This window comes from Chrysemys picta, chromosome 1 (genome assembly GCF_011386835.1).
Source record: "Chrysemys picta bellii isolate R12L10 chromosome 1, ASM1138683v2, whole genome shotgun sequence".
NCBI classification, from domain to species: Eukaryota; Metazoa; Chordata; order Testudines; family Emydidae; genus Chrysemys; species Chrysemys picta.
Genome location: NC_088791.1, coordinates 296,108,726 through 296,134,807, shown reverse-complemented (window position 1 = coordinate 296,134,807; position 26,082 = coordinate 296,108,726). Strand labels below are relative to the sequence as shown.

Sequence of the window (26,082 nt, the reverse complement as noted above, 5' to 3'; positions counted from 1 at the left end):
TTTTGGTGGGGGAGTGAGTCACCCCTGACTGATGAAAAGAGAAGGGAGAGAAACAGACTTCCAGCCTCCCTCCCAATACTGGCTCTTCAGTCTCCAGACTGGGACTAGACAGGCCGGGAGGCATGTCTCTACCCAGCCTTCTGCTACAACAGGAGAGCCCAGATGGCTGATTGCTTTCCACCCTACTGATGGGTTTACTTTGGTTTCTGTTTTCCTGGCTAACTTCACAAGGCAAAGTGCTAGAGATTTATTTTTTTCTAAAATGAAAGCTGAGACTCTGCTAAGAGGTTCATGAGAGTCGACTCTAGCTCATCAGTGATGGTGGTATTTCCAGGATACGGCTGCAGCACCATAGTGGAAGAGTGTAGGGAAATTTGCATTGTTTCTGCTGCTGTTGCATCTGTTACACAGCAAGAGGTCCCTATCTAGAGGTGAGTCTAAAGGAGTTCTAAGTTGGTTACTGTACATTTGCGTACATCAATATAGACTTCTTAGACTCACATCTAAATACCAATGTGTAACGCATACACCCACATTACCTCTGAATTTGGACCATTAAGGCTATGTCTACATTACCACCTATGTCAGCAAAACTTATGTCTAGGGACCTACCAATTTCACAGCCGTGAAAAACGCAACACAGACCATGAAACAAGTCCTTCCCTATGAAATCCGATCTCCCCTTGTTCCTACGAGTGCCTGAGCAAAGGGGGCTCCTAGCTCCTGCTCGGCTGGGAGAGACCAGACCCACGTCCGAGTGCCTCCTCCTGCTGCAGGATGCTCTGGTACTGTACAGCAGCCCCAGAGGTTCCTGCAGCTGGAGGAGGCTTGTAGACGTGGGTCCAATCTTCCCTTGTTCGTAGGAGCACCCCAGCAAAGGGGGCTCCTAGCTGCTAGTCCGGGCAGGGCTGGGGCAGGACAGGACTTGCTCTTTGCCTGTAGGGCTGCTCTTGGGTATGTCTCCTGGCTGCAGATAGCTCCGCATCGCCTCATCCCCTCTCTCCAGCTCTGAAGGCAGCACAGAAGTGAGGGTGGCAATCCCATGAGCCCCCCTACAGGATCTCCACAGTTACAACACCATGAAATTTCAGATTTAAACGTGAAAACATGAAATTTACCAATTTTCAAATCCTATGGCCATGAAATTGACCATAATGGACTGTGAATTTGGTAGGGCCCTATTAATGTTACTCAGGGGTATGAACATTCCACCTGCCTGAATGATGTAAGTTACACCAACATAAGCACAAGCTTCTCCCGCCGACATAGCTTATACTGCTTGCAAGTGTGGGTTTTTTATGCCAATGGGAGAGCTCTCTCCTGTCTTCACCAGCCATGCTGCAGTGGCGCAGCTGTAACAGTAGAGCTGTGCTGCTGCAGTGCTGTATGTATAGACATGGCCTAAGTCTTACTGCATGCAAGGCTGTCTATGTTAGTGTACGAGACAAGGTGGGTGAGGTAATAGCTTCTGTTGGTGAAAGAGACAACTCTACAAGCTCCGCAGAGCTCTTCTTCACGTCTGGGAAAGGTAATCAGAGTGTCACAGCTAAACACAAGGTGACTGGGCAACAAAATGGCATATAAAATTCGATGTTGATAAATGCAAAGTAATGCACATTGGAAAATGTAATCCCAACTATCCACATAAAATGATGGGGTCTAAATTAGCTGTTCCCATTTAAGAAAGAAATCTTGGAGTCATTGTGGATAGTTCTCTGAAAACATCCACTCAATGTGCAGCAGCAGTCAGAAAAGTGAACAGACTGTTGGGAATCATTAAGAAAGGGATAGATAATAAGACCGAAAGTATCATATTGCCTCTATATAAATCCATGGTACACCCACATCTGGAATACTGCATGCAGATGTGGTCACCCCGTCTGAAAAAAGAAGATATATATTTGAATTGGAAAAGGTTCAGAAAAGGGCAACAAAAATGTTTAGGGTTATGGAACAGCTTCCATATGAGGAGAGATTAATAAGACTGGAACTTTTCAGCTTGGAAAAGAGACGACTAAGGGGGAAAATGATAGAGGTCTATCAAGTCATGACTGGTGTGGAGAAAGTAAATAAGGAAGTGTTATTTACTCCTTCTCATAACACAAGAACTAGGGGTCACCAAATGAAATTAATAGGCAGCAGGTTTAAAACAAGCAAAAGGAAGTATTTCTTCATAAAACGCACAGTCAACCTGTGGAACTTGCCAGAGGATGTTGTAAAGGCCAAGACTATAGCAGGGTTCAAAAAAGAACTAGATAAATTCATGCAGAATAGGTTTATCAATGGCTATTAGCCAGGATGAGCAGAGATGGTGTCCCTAGCCTCTATTTGCCAGAAGCTGGGAATGAGCAACAGGGGATGTATCACTTGATGATTACCTGTTCTGTTCATTCCCTCTGAAGCACCTGGCATTGGCCACTGTTGGAAGACAGGATACTGGGCTAGATGGACCTTTGGTCTGATCCTGTATGGGTGTTCTTATGTTCTAACAGATTGTGAAGCATAAACAGTTAACACATGGTACAAGAAACCATTCAAAATGAAGTGGTCAATTAACATCTCAGCAGTCGTACGACAAAGGAGAGCTGGTGGGTTACAGAATGTAAAAATGAGACAGAAAACCAGTGACTCTATTGATTTTGGGTGTCTAGCAGAGTTCTGAAATTAAGCTGCTAGGCTCGTCTTTCAAAGATGTTGCACAGGTTTCCTTTGAGAATGAGGACTGAGAGGTCAAACGTGGAGTGATTGTTTTGTGGAAAGTGTTTGCCTATGGGTGATGTGGTGTTTTTGTCCTTTATCATTTTTTGGTGTGAGTTTTCATTTGAGATGGTAGTGATTATCTGGTTTCACCCACATAGTTCTTGTTGAGGCATTCGATGCACTGGATAAGGTGTAGGACCCCTGGGTCTTGAAAGGTGTGTTGTGGGGGTATTGATAATCATAGCAGTGGATTGGTGTATTGATTAATCTCTTAGACTGCAGTGATCAATAAGGGTTCAGTCTCCTGAGTGCTACAACATCAGGAAAATTATTTCCAGTATCTTTAGAATGTGAGACCCAAAGAGCACATGAGAAACAATTGCAATTTATCACAAATCCCTTATTAACAAATCCACTAAATAGATACACAATCCCACAAACACTGAAATACAATAGCAGATAGAGAGATAGTGCAAAGTGTTTAGCCCTATTACTTGCATCACTCACATCTGCTGCTGGGGAACCCCAGAGTGTCAGTCATTATCTTCCTCCTCATCATCAACTTTATCATGCCCATTATCACCAGTGGTTGTCATCCTGGCATCTTCTAAGGCACACAAGCCAAGATACAACTTTTACAATCTTTTATGCTGACATACACTGAGGTTCATACATATTTATGAAGGTTTCAACTCCTTTTCCTTATCTATACTTTCACACCCCACTAAATTTGGGGTGCCTTGTTTTAAATATGCTAACTTGTTATTCCCCTTATACTCATTAACATTTACATCACTCAGTCACCATAGGAACTTGTAGTTAGCACACTGCTGACACCCTATATCTCCAAAAATCCCCACAATATTTTAACCAGCTTTAACTGATACATTGCAATATATATTCCTTGAATATCTGCAGTTAACACATCTATTACTGTAACTGTTTCATCTTATGACCTAGGGTCACTCATTGGTTAGTTATTCATGTCAGCCTACTTTTAGGCTCAGGCATTGTTTGGTTAAGCTAAATACCTTACAGGCCTGAGGCCTGTAGACCTTTGTGATATAGTATTTATCAAAACTTATTTCATACCATTCAATCTTGAATATACCTTGCAGGGCCTTTCTTTAACAGCAGTCTGTAAAGAAACACTTTTCTTCTCACTGGTTTCTTGCAGTGACCGCTGTGATAAAATATGTTCAGACTAGGTTGGCCAGGTGCCTGGTTTTCTTATCTATACTCTCAACTCTCTCTTATTCTAGGCCCAAATGTACCTCAGCCACACACATACTACGTCTTGCCCTGCTGTTGTTATTGTAAATTACTTAAATCATAAAAGCTGCCTCATTAGTTGTTACTTAGTCCTGCCTTGAGTGCAGGGTACTGGACTAGATGACCTTCTGAGGTCCCTTCCAGTCCTACACTTCTATGATTCTATGAAACATTGCAAAAAATTATATTTATGATAAAGAATTTAATTGCACTGCATTATAAGCTTCCATTAGCAGAGATTAGTCTCTCTGTCTGGGGGACCATATAATACTGTCTTGATACAGATTAGATAAGTATATCCTGAGAAAAATGTAGGAGTTTCATTAAGTTTAATGTCTTAGAGCAAGAAGTTCTCACAGTCTCTAGAGTATTAATCCACTTGAACCAGCTAGTAAAAGCTGTTACATAGAAATCTCCAAATTTTTATAGACACGTTCAGAGAGTGGAATATAAAGGAAATATTTATTAAAGGAAATTTTTCATACAGGAAATTTTACGCATATGCTCACTGACCCAAATGAGTTGGATTTAGAGGAGACAGAATTTAAACTATCCATGTACCTCCTACTATAAAAGGGAGGTATGAATCCTTAAATATAATATACATGATTTTATTCTTTAAAGGAACCATGGATGAATTTTATCTGCTAGATAGGTCATTACTTCATATCTATGCAGAAGAAGTACTATGTGTCAGCAGATATAAGTGCTGTAGTAAACAAGCAGCAGGATATCAAGGATGCATGTCACTTAGAATGCAAATTGTAACGCCAGTCCTTCTCCTTGATGGAATCTTCTACTTTTTCAGCAGCTGCAGTTTATCAAGGGGAAACTGTTGTTTCTATTTCTCTGGCTTGGGATATGCAACTGGTAAACCATGACCACAGGTGTTCAAGTCACCATATTGCTAATTCCAAGCAGTATGAGTTTTTTTTTACCTTCAGAGACTGAAGTGCTTTAGGGCTTCAGTTTTCAAAAGGATGCTGCCAGGAAGCAAAGGCTATACAGCAAATTGCTAGTATCTGTGAATATCTTGAAACATATCTGAGCATAACTAGAAGTATTACATCAAAATAAAGACTAATAAGGGGTTCACCAAGCGTTACCTGGGAAATTCATAACAATACACCATTAGTGAGAGCCTATGAGTACACACTTTGGACTAAATTCAACCGTGAGGTAACTACATTGAGTTCAGTGGCGTTACACCAGGTATTAAGTTATCCCATTCTATATTTTTTTACAAAAAAGATGTTGTAGCTATTCCCTTCTTAGGGTTTGTCTACACTTTGAGCTGAAGGAGTAATCTCCTGCTTGAGCAGATGTACCTCACTAGCCCTGATTAAACTAGTGTGCTAAAACAGAAGTGTATCTGCGGCAGCACAAGTAGTGGGAGAGACAAGCCACCTGACTACATACCTAGGGTCTCACGTGGTATCATCCACAGGGCAGTTAGCCTATCCAGCTGCTCCCGCTGCAGCGGCTACTCTTCAATCTTAGCATGCTAGCTCGATCAGACACCATGCTACAGGACATTATCACAAGAAAACAAGAGAAATGTAGTCTAGATGAAATTACTATAAGTAGGCGGCATAAGAGAAAAACCATGCTTAAAGAGTAGTTATCAATGCTTCACTGTCAAACTGGGAGGCTGTATCTAGTGGGGTCAGTCCTGAGTCCAGTACTATTCAAAATGAATGACTTGGATAATGGAGTGGAGAGTATGCTTATAAGATTACATAAGAACGGCCATACTGGGTCAGACCAAAGGTCCATCCAGCCAAGTATCTTGTCTACCAACAGTGACCAATGCCAGGTGTCCCAGAGGGAGTGAACCTAACAGGTAATGATCAAGTGATCTCTCTCCTGCCATCCATCTCCACCCTCTGACAAACAGAGGCTAGGGACACCATTCCTTACCCATCCTGGCTAATAGCCATTAATGGACTTAACCTCCATGAATTTATCTAGTTCTCTTTTAAACGCTGTTAGAGTCCTAGCCTTCACAACCTCCTCAGGCACGGAGTTCCACAGGTTGACTGTGCACTGTGTGAAGAACTTCCTTTTATTTGTTTTAAACCTGCTGCCCATTAATTTCATTTGGTGGCCCTAGGTCTTATATTATGGGAACAAGTAAATAACTTTTCCTTATTCACTTTCTCCACACCACTCATGATTTTATATACCTCTATCATATCCCCCCCTTAGTCTCCTCTTTTCCAAGCTGAAAGTCCTAGCTAATGACACCAAGCTAGGAGGGGTTGCAAGCACTTGGGAACACAGGATTAGAATTAAAACTGACCTTGACAAATTGGAGAATTTGTTTGAAATCAACAATATTAAATTCAATAAAGAGAAGTGCAAAGTGCTTTACTTAGAAAGGAAAAAGTCAATACACAACTACAACATGGGGAATAACTGGCAAGGTGGGAGTACTGCTAAAAAGGATCTGGGGGTTACAGTGGATCACAAACTGAATATGAGTCAACAATGTGATGCAGTTGCAAAAAAAGTGAATATCATTATGGAGTGTATTAACAGGAGTGTCATATTTAAGTAATTGTTCCACTTTTCTCAGCACTGGTAAGGCCTCAGCTAGAGTATTGTGTCCAATTCTGGGATAGTTTAGGTATATTTGGTCCTGCCTCAGTGCAGGGAGATGGAGTAGATGACTTCTCAAGGTCCCTTCCAGCCCTACATTTCTATGGTTCTATGTGTACTCAAGCTGGAAATTTCGCCTTCCAGCTCCAGTGTAGACATGACATTAGCAATACTGCTCCAAAAAGTAGCACTTCTAGGAATTGTGCCACAGCACCAGCCAATCAGCACTTCCGAACTCCTACTTCCCTCCTGCACTTTAATGACTAGACAGCATAACTTCCTGCAACTCTCTTATTCCCTTGAAGGCTTCCCTTCTGGACACTGACTTAGGCAAATCCTGCTAAGTTTATGAGATGTAATCAACTCAAATCCTAATGTGTCCATATCAGAAGATATTTGTGCTCTATATTTCAACTCCCTAAGGCTACAGGAGTCTTTTCAGTTACTTCACTGGGTAACCAAACCTGTTTATGCCATGCTCTTATTTCCAATTCACAGAGAACCCTCCTCCTTTAAATCCTTTCTCAAACCTTCTTTAAGAGATTTATAAACTTTAGTCTATTTGTGGATATTTAAAAAATGTAAACCTCAAGATGCATGCATTAGTCATCCCAGTGACTGGGTAATCATATTGCCTTCATTCTTATCTAATCCCTCACTATAGCGTTCATCTTCTCCTGGTTTGTTCTTGTTTAACACATGTCCCAGTCCTACAAACTACTCTATGCAAGTGCTTCTGTACCTGCATGAAACAGACTGCAGATCTAAGGACATAGACTGTAAACATTTGGGGGCAGAGACTCAGGCTATGTCTACAGTACAATCAGAAAGTGTAACTGTAACACATGTAGACATACTTGATCTAACTAGATCAAAGCTAGATTGGGTAACAATAGCAGGGAAGCTGGCAGCATCGGCTGTGGAATGGGCTAGTTTCACCCATGTGCACCAATCACGCTTCCTGATTGCCGTGTAGACACACCCTCAGTCTTTACTTGTTCCATAATGCGCAATATCTAGCATTATTTTGCAATAATTTCTTCAAGCCCCACAAAAAAGTAAATGTATATATCTCTTGTTGGGCTAAACAATATGCTTTCTGAAAGTTCTCATGGACAGCAGAAAACAGTCACTTCAGTAGTTATATGTTATAATATTCCAGCTGGAATCAGGTTACCCTAAGTGAAAGTTAAAGGGGTGAGAAAAGTCTTAAGTAATTTGCTCTGCCAGTGGCATTAAATGATTCATATGAATTCATAAAAAGTTCCAGGTCAGAGTTATATAAAACCAGTCATATGTACTTGTACAGAAAAGTAAGTTATGACTACAGGGAGTGTCACAGTTAGACTCAGGACTCACAGTTTGTCAGACCACTCTGGTTTATTAGCACAGCGCTCTGTTAATAACACCCAGATAATGTGAGCACCCTCCAAGACCCACACTACCTTATTTTATACAGATAAAAAGGGCGCGAACTTAACAAGAGAACAAAGTAAGCAGAACTGACAAGTTTACCGGAGGCTAGACATACATATTCAATTTTCTTACTAACTTTTACAAATCTCCGGCTGATGTTTCACCATTAGCTTAAGCAGACTCATTGTTTATGTCTGAATGTTCCTTTTCCTGACACCTGTATTTCAGCATTCCTTATTTCTGCTTAAAGGTACATACAGCATCTCTTTAATCCATTCTATTTTTACAATATAATTCATTCTACTTTCACAATCCCTCCTTTTGGTCAAGCTACGCTATGACCAACAATTACTGGGTTCCACATATTAACCATTCTTTATCTCTTTGTTCATCAGCGATATTCAAAATCATCATATTAGCACTCTGTTTTGGGGCAGTCACCTGGGTGGCATACCTTACACAATTCTGGATACAACAGGAGATTAACTGAAAACATACAAAAATTATTAGGATTCCAAACAGGATAGTCAGGGCTCCCTGAAACAACCAGTTTCCTATGCCAGAGAAATTGAACAGGTTACTTAACCACTTCCATAAAGAACTCGGCTCTTCGTGGGGATGATATGCGATTTGTTTTAAGTGGCTAGCGTGATCTATTACCTCATTGGTGTCGTCAGGTATAAACACACAACATTCTTTTCCAATAAGAGCACAGGTCCCTCCTTTGGCCGCCAGCACTATGTCTAATGTCTGACGGTTTTGGAGGGCCATCTGTCGGATCACCCCTGTTTCTTTGGCCAGGGCTTTTAAACTCTCTCCGGTTTCATTTGCCATTATTTCAACTACTGCTTGTAACCTCAGGAGCCTTTTTGCATGGTATATTACTTCCCCAAGTGGGATAAGGGAACCGCCAATGGCCTCTTCCCAGGTTAAGGGGCTTATGTTATTTACATACCATTGGGCATCTGGTAAGTCCCTTCTTCTTCGCCTGAAATTACTGAGGCGTTCTCATGGGAAGGACCCTAGCACTCGGAATTGTGGGAAGAGTCGGGCGGGATAACAGATACCTGATCAGTTAGCTGATAATGCAGTATAAGCTTTGGTCCCACAAACCCAATGATGGCCTATTAAGGCCAGGAAGGGTTGGTTGCACCCATTTGTCACATAGGTGCCTGCAAAGGAGGAGTGATATCCTCCAAAGGGCACAGGGTAATTCTCCTTATGAGGAGTGGTGTTATTTGCATGGCATTGAAAACTTGTATTGTTTTCACTAAGATTACTGTAGGGGAAACATGAGATTGATTTTTCTGTTTGATCCCAGGTCGAGAAAAAAATTCATATCCCCATACCCGGCCCGCCACTCTTTAGTTTTGTTCGAATAATCTCATACACCATTGGCCACAATATGCTGAAGGCAACGGCTTTTTCCTAGATCCAGCCCTGTCCCATTACACACCCAACATCAATTACCTTTTCCTTCCACCACACTTATCCATTTAGATACATTTATTTCCACCTCTTCCCAAGTGTCATTGCTGTTCCATGTTTTGTTAAACGGACGAGGTCCTCCAGTGAGGTCTGGGGAATTAAGTGGGATTGCCAGGACAGGAACACCAGTTTGAGAGTGGCTGGGATGTGGCTGCAGACCCAGCATTTAGAAATATTAAGGGTCTGAGCTGTCCACACTTGCTGCTGGATAAAAGAATTGTCATCGTGGACTCCCCAGACCTTAAGACACCAGCAGCCGAGGAACAGGCGCCACCAGAGGCGCATATTGGAGGCAAGGCCCTTCTGGTTCTGACAACCTCAACTGAGGGAACCGCAGTCACGGTTTTACATCCACCAGGCAGCAGCGCTAGGCTCACTACTGCTTCTTTTTGGGCCTTGCTTTAGGTCCTTGTCTGCTTCTGGCAACCCTTACGAGAGCGTAGATTGTAAGGTATTGCAGGTTGTTCCTATACGTCTTCTTCTGGAGTCAAAATTGACTCTGCGCGGTCCTGCGGTGATGATTGGTTCCCTGGGGGTGGCGCTTTCTTACACTGCGAAGCATGTATCCATGCTGTGATGCCAGACAGTTTAACAGCCGTCTGGGTAGTAAGCAGTACCTGATGATTCTTTGATGTCCTTTAAGTCTCTTTACTTCTTCTTCCTTGACTCTGGCTATAACAATGGCCTTCACACCTTATCTTTTCCTGATGCATACATTCCTCATTCACACAGATTGAGAATACAAACAGTAGTATTTTATATCGAGCAAAAAGGCATTGCAAATCAAACCTTGCTAAGTTTTGCAATTAATAACTAAGACAATTTACATTGAGACCCAGGCCTTTAATGTTCCTCTAATCTACTTAACATAGACACAATAGAGAATCCTGTTTCTTACTTACTAAACCTTAAAACAAAGAAATGTATATTTAACTAGAGTGCCTACTTTGTAATACATATAGGAAACCATAGTAGACATTATAACTTATCCTAAAACAAAAGGGTGACCATAATCAGTCATAAGGATTGTTCTGGTCTGTCATTCCTTTCTGCTATTCAAAAAGGGTGGCTGAGAGGATGAAATCAAATCATACATTAATTCTCATAGTACATTATAAAATCCAGCCCCTACAGATCCCCCTTTTCTCATAGTACATTATAAAATCCTGCTCCTACACATCCCCCTTTTGACACTAAGATTATTAATCGCCAGTGTCACTTCTTATTTAGTTCGCGTAATAGAAAATACTGGGAGGTGATTTGGGCCTGTGGCTCTGGCTTTGCATACATTTGTTTTATCCAACAGCACATTTCAAACATTCCAATTAAACACATACAATTTAAAACCAAAAACAATTAGGGTTAGTAACATTAGTATGCCAGTAGTTGTGGGAGACCATTCAGAAAATATGTTATACCAATGGTAAGCTGTTATGTCTTTCTGCAGTGGCAATTCTTAACATGTTGCCATTTGCATGTATAATATGAATGGTTCAGTTTCCCACATTGCCTTTTTGTTTGTTTTAGGAACTATGTTACCTTTTTACCTTTTTTAAACACAGTACTTACATTACATTTACATTTGTCTATTGGAAGGTTGCTAACACTTCCATTCTTTTAAAACACTTTTTCCCAAGAATTATCACAGACACATAGCCCATTATACAGTACTTTGGTCCCATTATTCATTTTATCCCACATACAGGATCCTAGTGAGATGTCTTTACTACAAGGCTGTGGAGCAACAGGCATGGATAAGCATACCCACTGTTTAATGATTAAATCCATGAGGTGGTGTACCTCAGTTTTTCTTCTACAGCAGACCAAGTTTACAATGTCTTCCCTGCTGTGTTAAGCTTTAAGTTTGTTCACAGGTAATAGCTGAAAAGCATCATTACCATAAAGGATTTTTCCAAAAATCATACACACTACCCATTGTTACAGGGGTACTATTAACCTTAAATTTATTTCAATTAAAGGTATCTTGTTATACCATGCCTTTTATTTAGACAATTTGTTTGCTCACGAGGTATGTCCTTTATTTGCAGTTTCTTTGTGCTGGCAGTTCTCTCCTTCCTTTATCAGTTAGGTAATTTGCATCAACACAGGCTTGGCTTTTGGATTCAAAGCCATCAGCAGAGCTCAGAGACTCTGTCTTAAAAGAAACACAATTAACTTTTACCAGAGTTTTGATTGCTTTTAACTCTTGCTTCCAAAACACACAGAGATCTGAAAAAGAAAACACAATCTATTGTGGCTCCTTTGGAGCCCTAATAGGATTTTAATTAAGTAGCATGTTTCGTTTGCATTTCTTTTACCCCCCCTCTATAATATACACTGCACATGTCTCCACATTCCTTCTATACTTTAACTTTTAAAACATTAGCCATATTAATTTTTACATAAGGTGTAACTGTTTCTTTTGTTCTTACAGAGTTTTTATATACCCTTATGAAAGTGACAGTCTGATTACACAGAGCCATTTTAAGGCTCAGTGTTTCTAACATTGCTTCTTTTTGTTTTGGGCACCTCAACCCTTCTGTTGCTTCAGAGGGGCACTGTCTTTTTTTTTTTTTTTTTACTACAGCTCTCATCTGCAATTTTGTTACAAAAAAAAACAAACAAAAAGCATTCAGAATCTCTTCCTAGTCTCCTGATTTTGACTGCTCTGCTGCAGCCATGACTTGGTCTTTATTTAAAAACAATTTAAATTTTGTAAAGAATCAAGTTTCCCCTTAAGGGTTAAATACCAAATCTCAAAGCCAACCAACACTGAGTACCTGTGTCTGGCAAAAAGGTCTGTCAGTTTTGCAACTTTGAATTAAAGAGTCAAATGGATTTTTAGTGACATTATAAACAAAACAAAAACCAATTTATCTTAAACCTACAAAACAGGAGTTCTACAAACCTCACATATTCCCACAGACAGACAGATACATACACATTTTCTTTTCCTTAATATCCCTTTTACACTGCTTTGTTTTTATATAGCTGTACATAGATTACATTACCTTTATACATTTGGGGCAGTTAAGTTCCAATAGAAACCCCCGCTCCATGTTCTTTTAGCAAATTTGACTAAATTGTTCATAGTCAAATGATTTTAATTAGATAGTTTCTTTACCTGGATTACTTACAGACATTCCTCTGGAAAAGGGCCCATTTTTCCTTTAGAATGGCTGCAAAGAAACCAAGAATTCTTTTTCTCTTTAACATGGTCCTTTTTAACATTTTCACAAAGTTTAACTGCTTAATTCTCTCCAATCTCTGTAGAGTTAACTTTTCACTCTCTTTCCTTAAATCACTTGTTTATCTCCCAAAATTATCCTTTATCAACTCAGATTTCACCATTTTAAGTATTGTTCCAGGGGTTCATGCTTGCACTTACTCCTGACACTATACCCTTAGGGCTTCCAACCTGTTTTTCAGTTTATTTATCTGTTGCTTGCCTGCTTGTCTGGGCCCCGATCCTGCTTTTTCCAATGAACCGTTTTTGTGAGTGATATTGTGGTCATTTCACAATTTTGAAAGAAATGTTTAAGGAAAGGGACCAGGAAGGGTGGGGGCTAGTTGAGGAGCCCACCCTCCTTGCTGAATTGGTAGTGGAACACTAAAGAATCAGTTTCTGAGGCAGTGTAGTAGGTCCTAGCCGGGGCTCGACCCTTCCGGGCAGGAGGGGAGCCACACCGACTCCCTACTATGGGAACAAACAGTCAGTTAGTCCCGAATCTCCGGCTCTTTTGTGCAGAGTCGGAGTAACCACAGTTAAAGCTCAGGCCCTTGACTGCAGGGGCTGAGCGAGCAAGCAGTTCAGAACCCAGGCCCTGGGTCAGGGCGGGGCAAACACAGTTAGCTCAGGCCCTTGGTTGCAGGGGCTGAGCAAGCAGACAGTTCAGAGCCCAGGCCCTGGATCAGGGCGGGGCAAACACAGTTAGCTCAGGCCCTTGTTGCAGGGCTGAGCGAGCAAATAGTTCAGAGCCCAGGCCCTGGATCAGGGCGGGGCAAACACAGTTAGCTCAGGCCCTTGTTGCAGGGCTGAGCGAGCAACTAGTTCAAAGCCCAGGCCCTGGATCAGGGCGGGGCAAACACAGTAGGCTCAGATAAGGTACGCCTAGGCCTTCTGTAGCCGAGCGTTGGGTGAGGGGGAAGCCTGCCACCCGTGAGCGGAGGGTGGCAGGGGGGAACGCAGGCCCACCCACTCCACTGCGTTCCAGCCCGGGGCCCTAACAGCGGTTGCTGCCGCTGCTGGTCAGTGGGGTATCCAGACCGCAACACACTGACATAGGCTCACACTCAGTTGCAGCCGGACCAGGGTCGGCTACCCCCGGGCTACTTCCACGATCCCCCTCAAAGCCTACCTCGTTCGTAGCGCCGGGCTCGGGCCAGTCCACCTGCATGGGCTCCTCTCTGCCCGGGCTCGGCGGCAAGTCTGGTAGCTCTGCTGGGAAGTCCGGCCAGTGGTCCTCAGGCGGCTCCTCTGGATAGCAGCAGGGGCGAAGGGGTTCGGGTCCAGTCTCACCCTCAGGGTTAGTGGGGTGCAGTTCCCAGGGATTCTCCCAGTAGCGGGCGTGAACGGGCTCCGGCGGCTCCTCCTCGTAGCGGGCCCGGGGTAGCTCGGGCCAGCTAGGGTCCAGGCCTCGGTCTTCCACGGTCTCCTGGCCGGGAGCTCCCGGCCGCACGTCTGCTCCCTGTGGTGGCTGGCCGCAGACTGAGCTCTGGCGGCCGGCCTTTATACTTCCTGTCCCGCCCCTTGACTTCCGGGGGGCGGGGACAGGCGGTGGTGGTCCCGCCCACTCTGGTGCCTGCACGTGGGCTCCCTCTTCCGGGCAGGAGGGGAGCCACACCGACTCACTACAGGCAGACAATGAAGGGGAACAGAACAAGGGGCTTTTTATCCTTTTTACAATGAGATGGGAGTATGAAGGGGGTTGGGATCGATCCGGGGTTGTTGTTTTTTCGGAGAACGGGGTAAAGGGGAGCGCTCGGTCTGGTGGTGAGAGAGGAGGCTTTTAATAAAGCTTTTAACTTAATATTTGAATATTTGAGAGGCGAGTTTTGATTTTGTCCACCTACGATTTGCCTCTTCCCTCCACTGCATGAAACAATTAACCTCTCCTTTAGCCAATTTAGTTTTAGGTTGGCCGAGTTTGTTTTTTAAGACGTCCACTCGGTCTTTGTTCCAAGATTTTAACAGTGGCCACTGAGTTTTGGGATTCCCCTGAGTTAGGCTAGACCATTTTTCCAGAAATTTACAGGAGTCCGGACCCTTCCTAAAATACATAAAATGAGCCGGCGTTCCTCTAGGGAACTGTCCCGACATAGACATCTGGTTACCAATACAGGAGGACTTTACACATACCAATCACACAAGAAGGAAATTTGGGTTCATCAGAACGATGCCCGGTGCAACACACAAAAGGAGCCCACAGGCTACTGCCTCAATCGCCCTTGCTTTCACACCAAGGGTTTTACCCAAGGTCCGGTGTGCAGATTTCACTCACTCAGACTGCGGGGACAGGAACCCCTTGGTCAGCCGATCCCGGACGGAGATGGCACGCAGACTCAAACACTCCACAGGAGGACGGATAGACACAGAGACAGGAGAGTCCTCAGTCCGGACAAAACACAGAAATAATTACCTGACCAGATTCCTGATGTCAGATCCCGGGATCCCTACCAGAACAGAGTGGGAACCAACAGGTTTGATGGCGTAGACTTCACTGTGGTCGTGCGCCCTTCCGTTCAGGAGGAGGACCGCTCGGGCCAAATGCCCAGGTGCCGGCTGCCACTGTCGTCCTACAAAAACGGTCAGGAATCACACAGCCCCAGTGAAGACGGTTGCCATCTCAGTGGGACCTCCAAATTGTCAAAGTTAGACTCAGGATTCACAGTTTGTCAGACCACTCTGTTTTATTAGCACAGCACTCTGCTAATAATATCCAGATAATGTGAGCACCCTCCAAGACCCACACTACCTTATTTTATACAGATAAAAAGGGCGCGAACTTAACAAGAGAACAAAGAAAGCAGAACTGACAAGTTTACCGGAGGCTAGACATACATATTCAATTTTCTTACTAACTTTTACAGATCTCCGGCTGATGTTTCACCATTAGCTTAAGCAGACTCATTGTTGATGTCTCAATGTTCCTTTTCCTGACACCTGTATTTCAGCATTCCTTATTTCTGCTTAAAGGTACATACAGCATTTCTTTAATCCATTCTATTTTTACAATATAATTCATTCTACTTTCACAGGAGTAATATGAAAAATTTAGGAGCAACGTTTTATTTATTGTACACTTTCCTGTGTAGATGGCGCCTTAGGGGAAGATGTCAGGGAATACTGTCCTGTGTCTCTGTAGGGTAGGGTTACCATACTTGACAAATAAAAAAAGAGGACCCTCCATGGGGCCCTGGCCCCACCCATTTCACACACCCAGCCCCGCCCCAACTCCGCCCCTTCCCCGCCCCAACCTCGCCCCATTCCCGCCCCCTCCTCTCTCCCACTCCCAGCCACACGAAAAGGGCTGCCCGAGCGCTACCGGCTTCACGGTTTGCCGGGCAGCCCCCAGACCCTGCACCCCCGGCCGGCGCTTCCCCAGCGCAGCTGGAGCCCGGCAGGGGAAGCACCCAGCCGGGGGCGCAGGGTCTGGAGGCTTCCCGGCAAACCGAGAAGCCGGTAGCGCTTGGGCTTTGGGCAGCTCCTATGCCTCTGGACCCTGCACCCCCGGCCGGGCACTTCCCCTCCTGGGTTCCAGCGGCGCAGGGTCCGGAGGCATGGGGGCTGCCCAAAGCCCGTAGCGCTCGGCTCTTAAACAGAGCCAAAGAGTCAGGGGAGGAGCAGAGCCGCCGCGGGAGGGGAAGTGCCCGGCCGGCATTTTCCCGGACATGTTCGGCTTTTTGGCAATTCCCCCCGGACGGGGGTTTGATTACCGAAAAGCCGGACATGTCCGGGAAAAACCGGACGTATGGTAACCCTAGTGTAGGGAATATTGAAATATTAAAAGGAAATAGTATCAGGCATTGTGTCCTACTAGCTCTATATGAAATCCATCTGTAAGATGACATTTTCTGTGGATTTGTGGAAGAAATAATAATAAACACACACACATTGAAATGCAGCCACTTCCTAGGGTACGGGGTGGCAGCTAGCTGGCATATTATGCACTGTCCAAGAGTGAGTGAGAGGAAATTTACACTACACTTACTAAAAGAGCCATGAGATGTTTAAGGCTCACACAGAGCAGACAGAACCTTTGGTGGAGATTTTCAAACCACCTAGAGATTTTGGACACCCAATTCCCATGGGAATCCCCTAGGCAGCTTTGAAAACCTTCACCTCAGTTTTCATGGTCTAAAGACCAAACATGAACTTCATAGAACTCATCCTTTACAAGGGAGGGATGAAGTGGCCTGGATAGGATTAGAATCTGTGATCCCAAGATATTGCCAACCAAGAGCAAAGGGATGCCAAACTGCCCCTCTCTGATTACCAGCATTAAGCTGTAATTAGTGGGTGCAGAATGGGATTTGGTGCAGTGTGACAGAGGAGCAGAGTGGAAGCACAGCCCTGCTGTCTCAGGCTAGACTGGATGCTTTTGTCAAAGAAAGAGAAATGCATTGCTGGAACTAGAGTTAATATAAGGCTGGCAGCATTTGGGCAGAGATGAAATTATAACATTAAAGAGAGAGGTTTGTCATTACTAGAGCTGGGCAGGATTTCAGAGAATACATTTGGATTCATACAAAAGTCAGATAAACATATAAAAAAAATGCTCATATAATGGTGTCACTTGTGTTGTGTAACTTGCACGTGTCCAGTAGAGAGCCAAAGCCAGACTGTGAGTGGCCCTTGTGTGGATGTGTAAAGGAAAGTGCACAAGCAGCTTTCCCAACCCATGTGCTCCCAATGCAAGGCCCAATCACAGTTGCAGACACTGCACTCAAAGGAGGACAGAGGATACTTCCTGAGGGCATCCTGTGGGTACACATCACTCCAAAAGAGGAACCAGCTGGCAGAGAAGGCCAAGCGTTTTGCAGGGTGCAAATTACATCAATCCAAAAAGTGGGGCAACCTGGGCAGTACCTGGGCACACTGAGCTGCTTGAAGGACAGATTGCATTTCCCTGAGTAACAATCCCTCCCTGAGCTCCCTCCAGGCAGTGCAACTCTGCAGGGTCCCCAATGCTGGCCACAATTTGGCCCATTGCTTGAATATGTCTGAAATATGGTGATGGCCAAGATTTAGGCAGGTGATAATTTTTTTTTTTAATTTAGGTGTGAGCAAAGGGGCAGAATTTTGTTACAGATAAAATTTAACAAAATTTAAAAATGTGTTTATAGTACTTCAGACAGTTCTTAAACATATGTAACAGTACTCACACAGTATAAAAGCCAATTTAAATTAACACTGCTGCCGTGATGGACCTTGAGTTGGAGCTCCCAGATTTAAAAGAGAGGGAACTGATGGCAGGGTGTTGAGGGGACTTGACTTTAGAATTCACTCCATTCTCCACCCCTTTATAGCTCAAATCTGTTGATCTTCAGAACATGTGGCAAATTCCAGCTCAGATTTACTAGTACACTCCAGCTGTTTTGTGCTATGCTGGTTTTGCAAAGCCGCTGTAAACTCAAGTTTACTCGTCCAGTTAAACTCAGTTTATGATTGCTGTGTGTCTGCAAAGCAACCAAAGAATACCAGTAAACCATGCCCTTTATCAATTTTTTCAGGCTTTTGGGGAGAAATGCATGACGGTTAGTATTGTTTTGATTTGGAGTAGTTGAGCTTTGATATATTGAGATAGCCTTTTTGTTGGTCTAGTTGTGCCATGAGGTTGAGGATTATCCCTTACTGCTTTTGTATGCATTATGTTCTATGGTTGGTTAAAAGCACCAAGAGTTTTGGACAATCGCTTTTTATTTGTGTTTAAATAATAAATAAATCCCCTTAAGCCACAGGAAGTATAATATTTAGAGTCTCTTATTTATAATACATACTCCATTTTCAAAATATTGCCCTCCCTGCTCTTCATCAGCTGGTAGTATTGAGTGAGCTTCTGCATCAGTGATTATATATTGAGCTTTGAAACTGATTTCTCTGATCTTGAGATGTGAAGATTCCGGACATTCCCTATGCCTTCTTAACATAAATCTACAGTCACCAAGAGCAAGGATATGGGAGCAAGAATATTGTAAGGAGTGAGACACTTCATGTCCGGATCATCAAGCAGAAATAAACGAATTGGTCTGCATTCTACAGGATAAACTCAGTGAGTTCCTGTAATCCATGATAAAAGTTGAGTCTTTGTTATCAAATACAGATCCTGTGTGAAGTGTTTGGTCAGTGCTAAGTCTGGATTACTGTAATGTATACTCCAGGGAGTTATCCTTGGAAAACCCAGGGCTTATATGGAATGTGGTCACCCAGTTAAGGCCTGATTCAAAATTCATCAATAGGAGTCTTTCCACTGGCTTTGGATCAGGCCCTTACTTAATGGTGTTCTTCTTATGGAGCATAACACACCTGTGCTTTGTATACGGCACTGGTTGCCCATTTGCTCTGAGGGCAGAATCCTAAAAAGCTCTGTGTAAAGTCCAGTTTTACAAAGTCCTATGTAGTTTGGCTTCCTTAGAGCTTGACTTTTTTTTTTTTTAATATCTCATAGAGCTGGAAGGACCTTGAAAAGTCATTGAGTCCAGTCCCCTGCCTTCACAGCAGGACCAAGTACTGTCCCTGACAGATTTTTGCCCCAGATCCCTAAATGGCCCCCTCAAGGATTGAAGTCACAACCCTAGGTTTAGCAGGCCAATGCTCAAACCATTGAGGTATTCCTTCTCCCTTTCCACCACTTAAGTCAATGGGAGTATTGCCATTAGTTTCAGTGAGTAAGATGCATCCCTAGAGACCACCTGTCCAAACATGCACTGGAATCAGGGCCGCCCAGAGGATTCAGGGGGCCTGGGGTCTTCGGCGGCAGGGGGTCCCCGCCGCTGAATTGCTGCCGAAGACCTGGTACATCGGCGGCGGGTCCCGGGACGGAAGGACCTCCCGCCGCGGGTCTTCAGGGCACTTCGGCGGCGGGTCCCGGAGCAGAAGGACCCCCCACCGCCGAACTGCCGCCGAAGACCTGGAGTGGAAGAAGCTCAGGGGGCCCGGGCCCCGCGACAGTTTTCCGGGGGCCCCGGAGCGAGTGAAGGACCCCGCACCAGGGGCCCCGAAAAACTCTTGGGGGCCCCTGTGGGGCCTGGGGCAAATTGCCCCACTTGCCCCCCCCTCTGGGCAGCCCTGCCTGGAATACCCTTGCTAAAAGTCCCCCAGAGGGCAAGGAGCAAGACATTCTCAGAGGGGGAGCCTAAAGACTGGAATTTGCTTCCCCGTTGTTTCCAAAAAGCTTCAATTTGTTGTCCTTTAGGAAATGCTGCATTGCTTATCTATTTGCTCAGGCTTTTCCATAGTATGCATCCTGCAGAGTAGATTGGCGGGAGAGGGAATTATTTTTGAGTTAACTTTTGTCAATTCTATTTTTAATTTATGATTGTTAACTTCTATAAACACATGCATATTTTATAAATCAATCAATAAACGAATGATTAAAATTTAGACCAGAGCTGTTCCTTTATGCACTCCTGAAGCATGAGTTTGGCTGTCCTTTATAGTTGTATCCCAGCTAGTGTAAATGTGGATGACATTCTCAATCGTATAAACATGTGATCGTGTTTAAAACACCTACTAAAATAATAGCCTTAGCTGTGAGTTTCACAGGTTAATTATGTATTGTGTTAAAAAAGCATTTCCTTTTATTAATCATTTTAAATTTGTTGCTTTTGAATTTACTCCCTTTGCCTAATTAGATTCTGTCATTTGCACACTTTAATTAACCAGAAAGCTTGCTGTTGAGCAATGTAAGATTTCCTGCCTCTTAATATCTGGCAGCATTTCCAGCCTCTGCCAATGCAGGAAAAGAAAGAACAGGACTGGGAATCAAACTTGGGGTCTCCCATACAATAGAACATAGCACAGTCATTAGCCACATGGCTAGAACATCATTTAAATTGAAGATCAATTTTGCACAATACAGATATAACAGCTACATCTGGCAATGCCAAATCTATATTGTGAACCTTATTTATTACATTTGGTAAGGGAACTGCAATGGAATGGGAAAACTGCAGTTAAAAACTGAAGATAGTGTCTGCTCAGTCACAGTGATGAGGTTATTTGAAAGTAAGAAATCTGAATTTAAGAAGACGTAAATTCTCCAGAAATCGCCAAGAGCAAACAAAACAGATGGATAATAAAGCTCCTTACCAACCATTGAAGCAGTAAACTGTGACACTGGAAATCTGCCAATGCCTTTATCCCAGTTCTCATGAATGAATCTTTGACATTTTATGATGCCCATTTAAGGTAGCCTAGAATGACTGGATTATTTGTTCATGATGTTTTACCTTTTCACAGGTTTGTCTCTGGCTTTGTACTTGAAAAAGCCTGCAGTTATGCTGAGAATTTTCAACTTTCTAGGACTATTAACCATCTTAATAGCACTCCTGCTCTTTTGAATCATTATGCTCTGCAGCAATGCAAGGACTCTATTCTGTTGATACCGTTTTGTATTTTATCTACACAGCTCACAGTAGTTCCTTGAATCAAATGAGAAAAAGAGAACTGCTGTTATCTATACAAGGCAGAACTGGATGGGGGAACTTATGGTATTGCTCTGATTGGTGTATTTTTGTACGTGCCTAAAGCCTAATAGTGAGCTGTTGAGTGCCCTCAACTCTCATTCAATTTGCCAATGAAGTCATTTGGAATTGCGAAAGCTCAGCATCTCACAATAGGTACTCAGCACCTCACACAGTTGGGCCTCTAATTACTCAAACATCACATACAAATATATTTCTGGTAGATGCCTATTCATGTAGAATTGACTAGGCTGTGGGCCAGAAATATGTTCTGAGTTACATACCCTGTAACTTCAGTTGGGTTGCATGGGGTTCTAGTCATATTGGTCCCTTGCTGTAAAATTCTCCATGAGGTTGTCGCTTCTTACAATAACTCAGTGTAGGTTACATTTGAGTTATTAGGTTTCTACAACAATACAACAGAAATAGGGCAACACCACAAGCCTGCTATCAAATTGAAACCCAATAGCAATTGGGTGCTTCACCCTCTTAGGGCTTGTCTACACTACCGCGCAGGGTCAATCTAAGATACGCAACTTCAGCTATGTGAATAGCATAGCTGAAGTCGATGTACTTAGATCTACTTACCGCAGTGTCTTAACTATGGTAAGTCGACAGCTGACGCTCCGCTGTCAACTCCACTTGCGCTTCTCGTTCTGGTGGAGTACCAGAGTCAACGGGAGAGCGCTCAGCAGTCGATTTATAGACGTGATAAATCGACCCCCGCTGGATCGATCGCCGCCCGCTGATTCGGCGAGTAGTGTAGACAATCCCTAGACTCCTTCAGAAAACCAGGTTTTCTTGCCCAGTAGGGTAAGTTTGCATGTGTGAAATTGTGTCATAAAAGTTTTTACATCAACAAGGATAGTAGTGATCATGCCTCTGAAATCTGGGCCCTCTTGTCATTATTTTCAAAATTGCCCTCCACCTCCTGCTGCTCTCTTAAATGCTTTTCTCAGTTGTAATCCACATTGCCTCCTCCCTTCTTTCTGGGGCTGCTGTGGAGAGTTAAGGCTGCAGCTGGGCCTTTTTCAGTTGGAGATTTAAAGCGCTCTGGCTAAGAGCTTCTAACTAGGCTAAAAATACTGAGTGATGTGCAGGGGGGAGGATAAATCTTTTGTAGGAGGCTTGAGGGTAACCTCCCATGGTCTTTTTATTGAAATGCCTGCTGTTTTTGATACAGTTCAAGTTCAAGACAAGTCAACCTTGGCAGGGATGACAGTAGTAATCAGAGAAGGGGTTAACTATATGGGTAACACTGAGCACTGGGCTCCGCTGGTTCACCAGCAATAAGGCAGCCTTGGATTCGTGTATCCCCCAGGCCCCTGGGTCAATGGGGCTCCTTTGGAGCACTACAAGCAACTTAAAGTTGCTCTCTCCCAGCAGAACCCCTGAGGAGAAAGGACAGCAGTGCAAACGTTAGCTGTCTTTCCTTGAAATATATGTTGAGTTACACTCATGTAATAAATTGCAGGGCCAAGTGGTAAACTCCATTCACCTTGGACCATTTCACCTCCATCAAGCCCATTAGACCACAGCTCTATAGGAGAAACAATATTCAGTCCTGCACCAAGGACAGGTTTTGTAAAGGGGGTTGTGTTGTACAAAGACAACCAAACTGGATCTGTCAGCCAGGAAGAGAGGATGTGGCCCTACCTGGCCAAAGATCAGCTCCACCCAGTCACAGCAAGCACAGCAAAAATCCCCTTAGGGTCCTGTTCTCTCTCCCACCCCTGTCAACCAGGCCTCTGCAAGGGTAACTGCAACCCCTTTCTAGGATAGTTGTGACAATTTGGGGAATCTATGTACAACCTATGAATTCCAGTTTGATTTTATGAACTGCCTGCACCTTTATGTTTTCTGACTGTCTTTTACTGTGTACTGCCTAGCACTACTTGTGCTAAGGAGCCAGGGGAGTGGTGCTGACATGTCTATTCATGAATAGGCCAATTGTTATAGTCTATCAGGACCCAAATAGATCTTACCCAGAGAGTAACTCCTGCCTATATTAAGCCAGTTTTCTCCAATTTCTCTGCAGGGCACTGGAATTTGGAGAGTGGAAAATCCTCAAACAAAAGAACTAAGAGATCAGTTGTTAGCATTGGGTCTTTATCACAGAACCTGAGGGTATGTCTAGGGGCTCAGGCTTATGGCTGAAAAAGTGCTGTGAAGACGCTGGGGTTCAGGATCCAGACTGAGCTCTGGGACCCGGTGAGGGTCCCAAAATTCAAGCTCCAGGCCACGCCCAGATACCTACACAATTTTTAGCCCTGCACCTCAAACCCCTGTGAGTCCAAGTCAGCTGACCCAGGCCAGCCACAGGACTTTTAGCCCTGTGTAGACACAGCCTGAGAGACTTGGAAGGAATCCAGAGGGACTCTCAGAGACAAAAGAAGCGGGGGGGCTGGAGAGAGGAACAGAGGGGTATGCTTTTGTAGCAGAGGGGTCCTTTTAACTGCAAAACCAGCCACAGAAGAAGAAACCTGACTGCAGCGAGGGGAGAGAGTGAATGAGTGAGCAAGTGTCAGAGAAGCCACATGCTGGAGGGGTATCCTGGACTCCTTAGAGGACTTGGCCTAAGCCCAAAGTATGCTCTAGAGTGGTGAGGAAACTAGGCAGGGAACAGTATATAGGCATTTTATTGTTTGTCTAGATCTGTATATTTCTCATGCTAGCTAAAGTAAAAAAGTTGATTGTTTTTTGGAACCCTTACAAAGCCTGTGGGTCTGTTTGTGTCCACACTGTCCCATGCCCCTGAAGAGGTGAACTGTAAACTCAGAGTGCCCACAAGCCTGGCATTCTGGGAAAGCGTGTACTTAAACTACTGGGGAGATTAGCGGATCAGCACAGGCCCTGGTGGCCTAAGCCAGCTGGGCTGTGAGGCCCTACTTCCACAAAAGGGTACCAGACAGAGAGCCTGTGCCTACAAATTGTGTCAGGGAGGCCAGAGAAAGAGACAGTGCTGCAGCCTGCTTAGACCATGGGAAGCTTAAGAGTACACTGTGTGGTGGGACCCAAACCCAGCAATCTGGTGAGTGTCCAGCTCGGGGGAGCTCTACTAGGGCTGTGACAATAGTAACACTCCAAACAGAAGCTTCTTTCCCAAAAACTAAATGCTGATGCTCCAAGACAAAACGTACAAACAGCATTCTTTCCCTGTGGTTCCCCTGTAGTCCTAGCTCAAAGGGTGAGACAGGAATGGAATCAGCAGACTATTGCACATGAGTTGGAGGCACTGAGGAGTGGTTTCTAGGTACTTGGAATTAGTTTTGGAATGTCTTTTAATCTAATCACTTTGTATCAGTTGTAGGTTATGCCCAGTAACTGTAAACCACACTTCATGTTTCGTCAAATGATGCATATTTTTTGGTATTTATTTATCATTAATGTGCATGAAATTCTCTATTTCTTTTTTCTAACCAATCTTCAGGTATCTCAATGCCAGTACCTGTGCTTGGACTACAAGATGATTCCAAAGTGTTCAAGAAAGGTAGCTGCCTGCTGGCTGATGAGAGCTTTGTCTTGATAGGCTCTTTTGTGGCATTCTTCATTCCTTTAACCATCATGGTGGTCACCTATTTTTTAACTATAAAATCACTTCAGAAAGAAGCTACCTTATGCATTAATGACCTTGGCACAAAGACCAAGTTTGCTTCATTTAGTTTTCTCCCTCAAAGTTCTCTGTCATCGGAGAAACTCTTTCAACGCTCTTTGAACAGAGAGCTGGGGAATTCAGGAAGGAGGACTATGCAGTCAATCAGTAATGAACAAAAAGCTTCCAAGGTTCTTGGTATCGTCTTCTTTCTGTTTGTTGTGATGTGGTGCCCGTTTTTCATCACCAATGTGATGGCAGTCATTTGCAAGAAATCCTGCAATGAAGAAGTAATTGGAGGACTGCTTAATGTATTTGTCTGGATTGGCTACCTTTCTTCGGCTGTCAACCCATTAGTATACACACTGTTCAATAAAACCTACCGTTCTGCTTTCTCACGTTATATTCAGTGTCGATACAAGGAGGAGAAGAAGCCTTTACAGCTGATTTTAGTGAACACCATACCTGCTTTAGCATATAACTCCAGCCAACTCCAGCTAGCACAAATGAAGAGTTTAAAAAAAGAGGCTAAAATGATGGCCAAGGATTATTCTATGGTTACAATCGGAATACATCCTTTAGATAGTACCTCAAAGGGCAGTATTAGCCCAGTCAGTGAAAAGGTTAGTTGTGTGTGACTCTGCTAGCCTGTCAACAGCTGCCATGGCAACCAATGGTATGTACTCAGAAAACTTCATCTAACTCTGAGAAGCTTTGATAGCTTAGGAAAATTAGCCCTGTCTAAGAGAACTTCAATAGCATTACATACTCATGTTATCCAGTTGATGACGAACAGGGTTAAAATGCTATCAAATGTGCATTTTTTTCATACAGTATTTCAGCTGTTTTAAGCACAGGCTTTATTAAACTTATTTTTTTAGTATCCTAAATAATATATTTCTTAAAGAAAAATGCAATTTATTGTATTATTACACCATGGGCTGTGAAGAAATTAATGTGTTTCTTTTCCTTCTGCAAATGAAAACAAAGCTATTGTTTGGTTTACTTGCTGGTTACGTTTGAATTAATTTGTCTTGCTACAATGTAATTTTATTATCATTAACTGAATGAGCACTTTACAGGAGTTTACAGGAAAAGAAAACATCAGTTAATTTATGGATATATATTTAAAATAAAAATTAAAGAAAATGCTATGAAAACCTGTATAGATCAACTATGTGAAAATTTTGGTGTTTTTATGGATATTTTTCCTTTCCAATTACAATTCCGGAATGTTGTTGGGTTTTCTGACATTTGTTCTGTACTTCAAGTTAGTTCTCTTCAAAAGTAAATTAAATTTGAATGTTCCTTTGTCACTACAAACATTA

The 26,082-nt window shown here is 43.4% G+C and overlaps 1 protein-coding gene across 1 annotated transcript in view; it reads left to right on the top strand.

The window, feature by feature from the left end:
• HTR2A (5-hydroxytryptamine receptor 2A) overlaps window positions 1-26,082 on the top strand; it is a 47,134-nt gene extending 21,052 nt beyond the window's left edge. Inside the window, exon 3 of the mRNA XM_065593643.1 lies at window positions 24,593-26,082. Coding sequence (XP_065449715.1) covers window positions 24,593-25,392 — 800 coding nt within the window. The 3' untranslated portion in view covers window positions 25,393-26,082. The remainder of the gene's footprint in view (window positions 1-24,592) is intronic.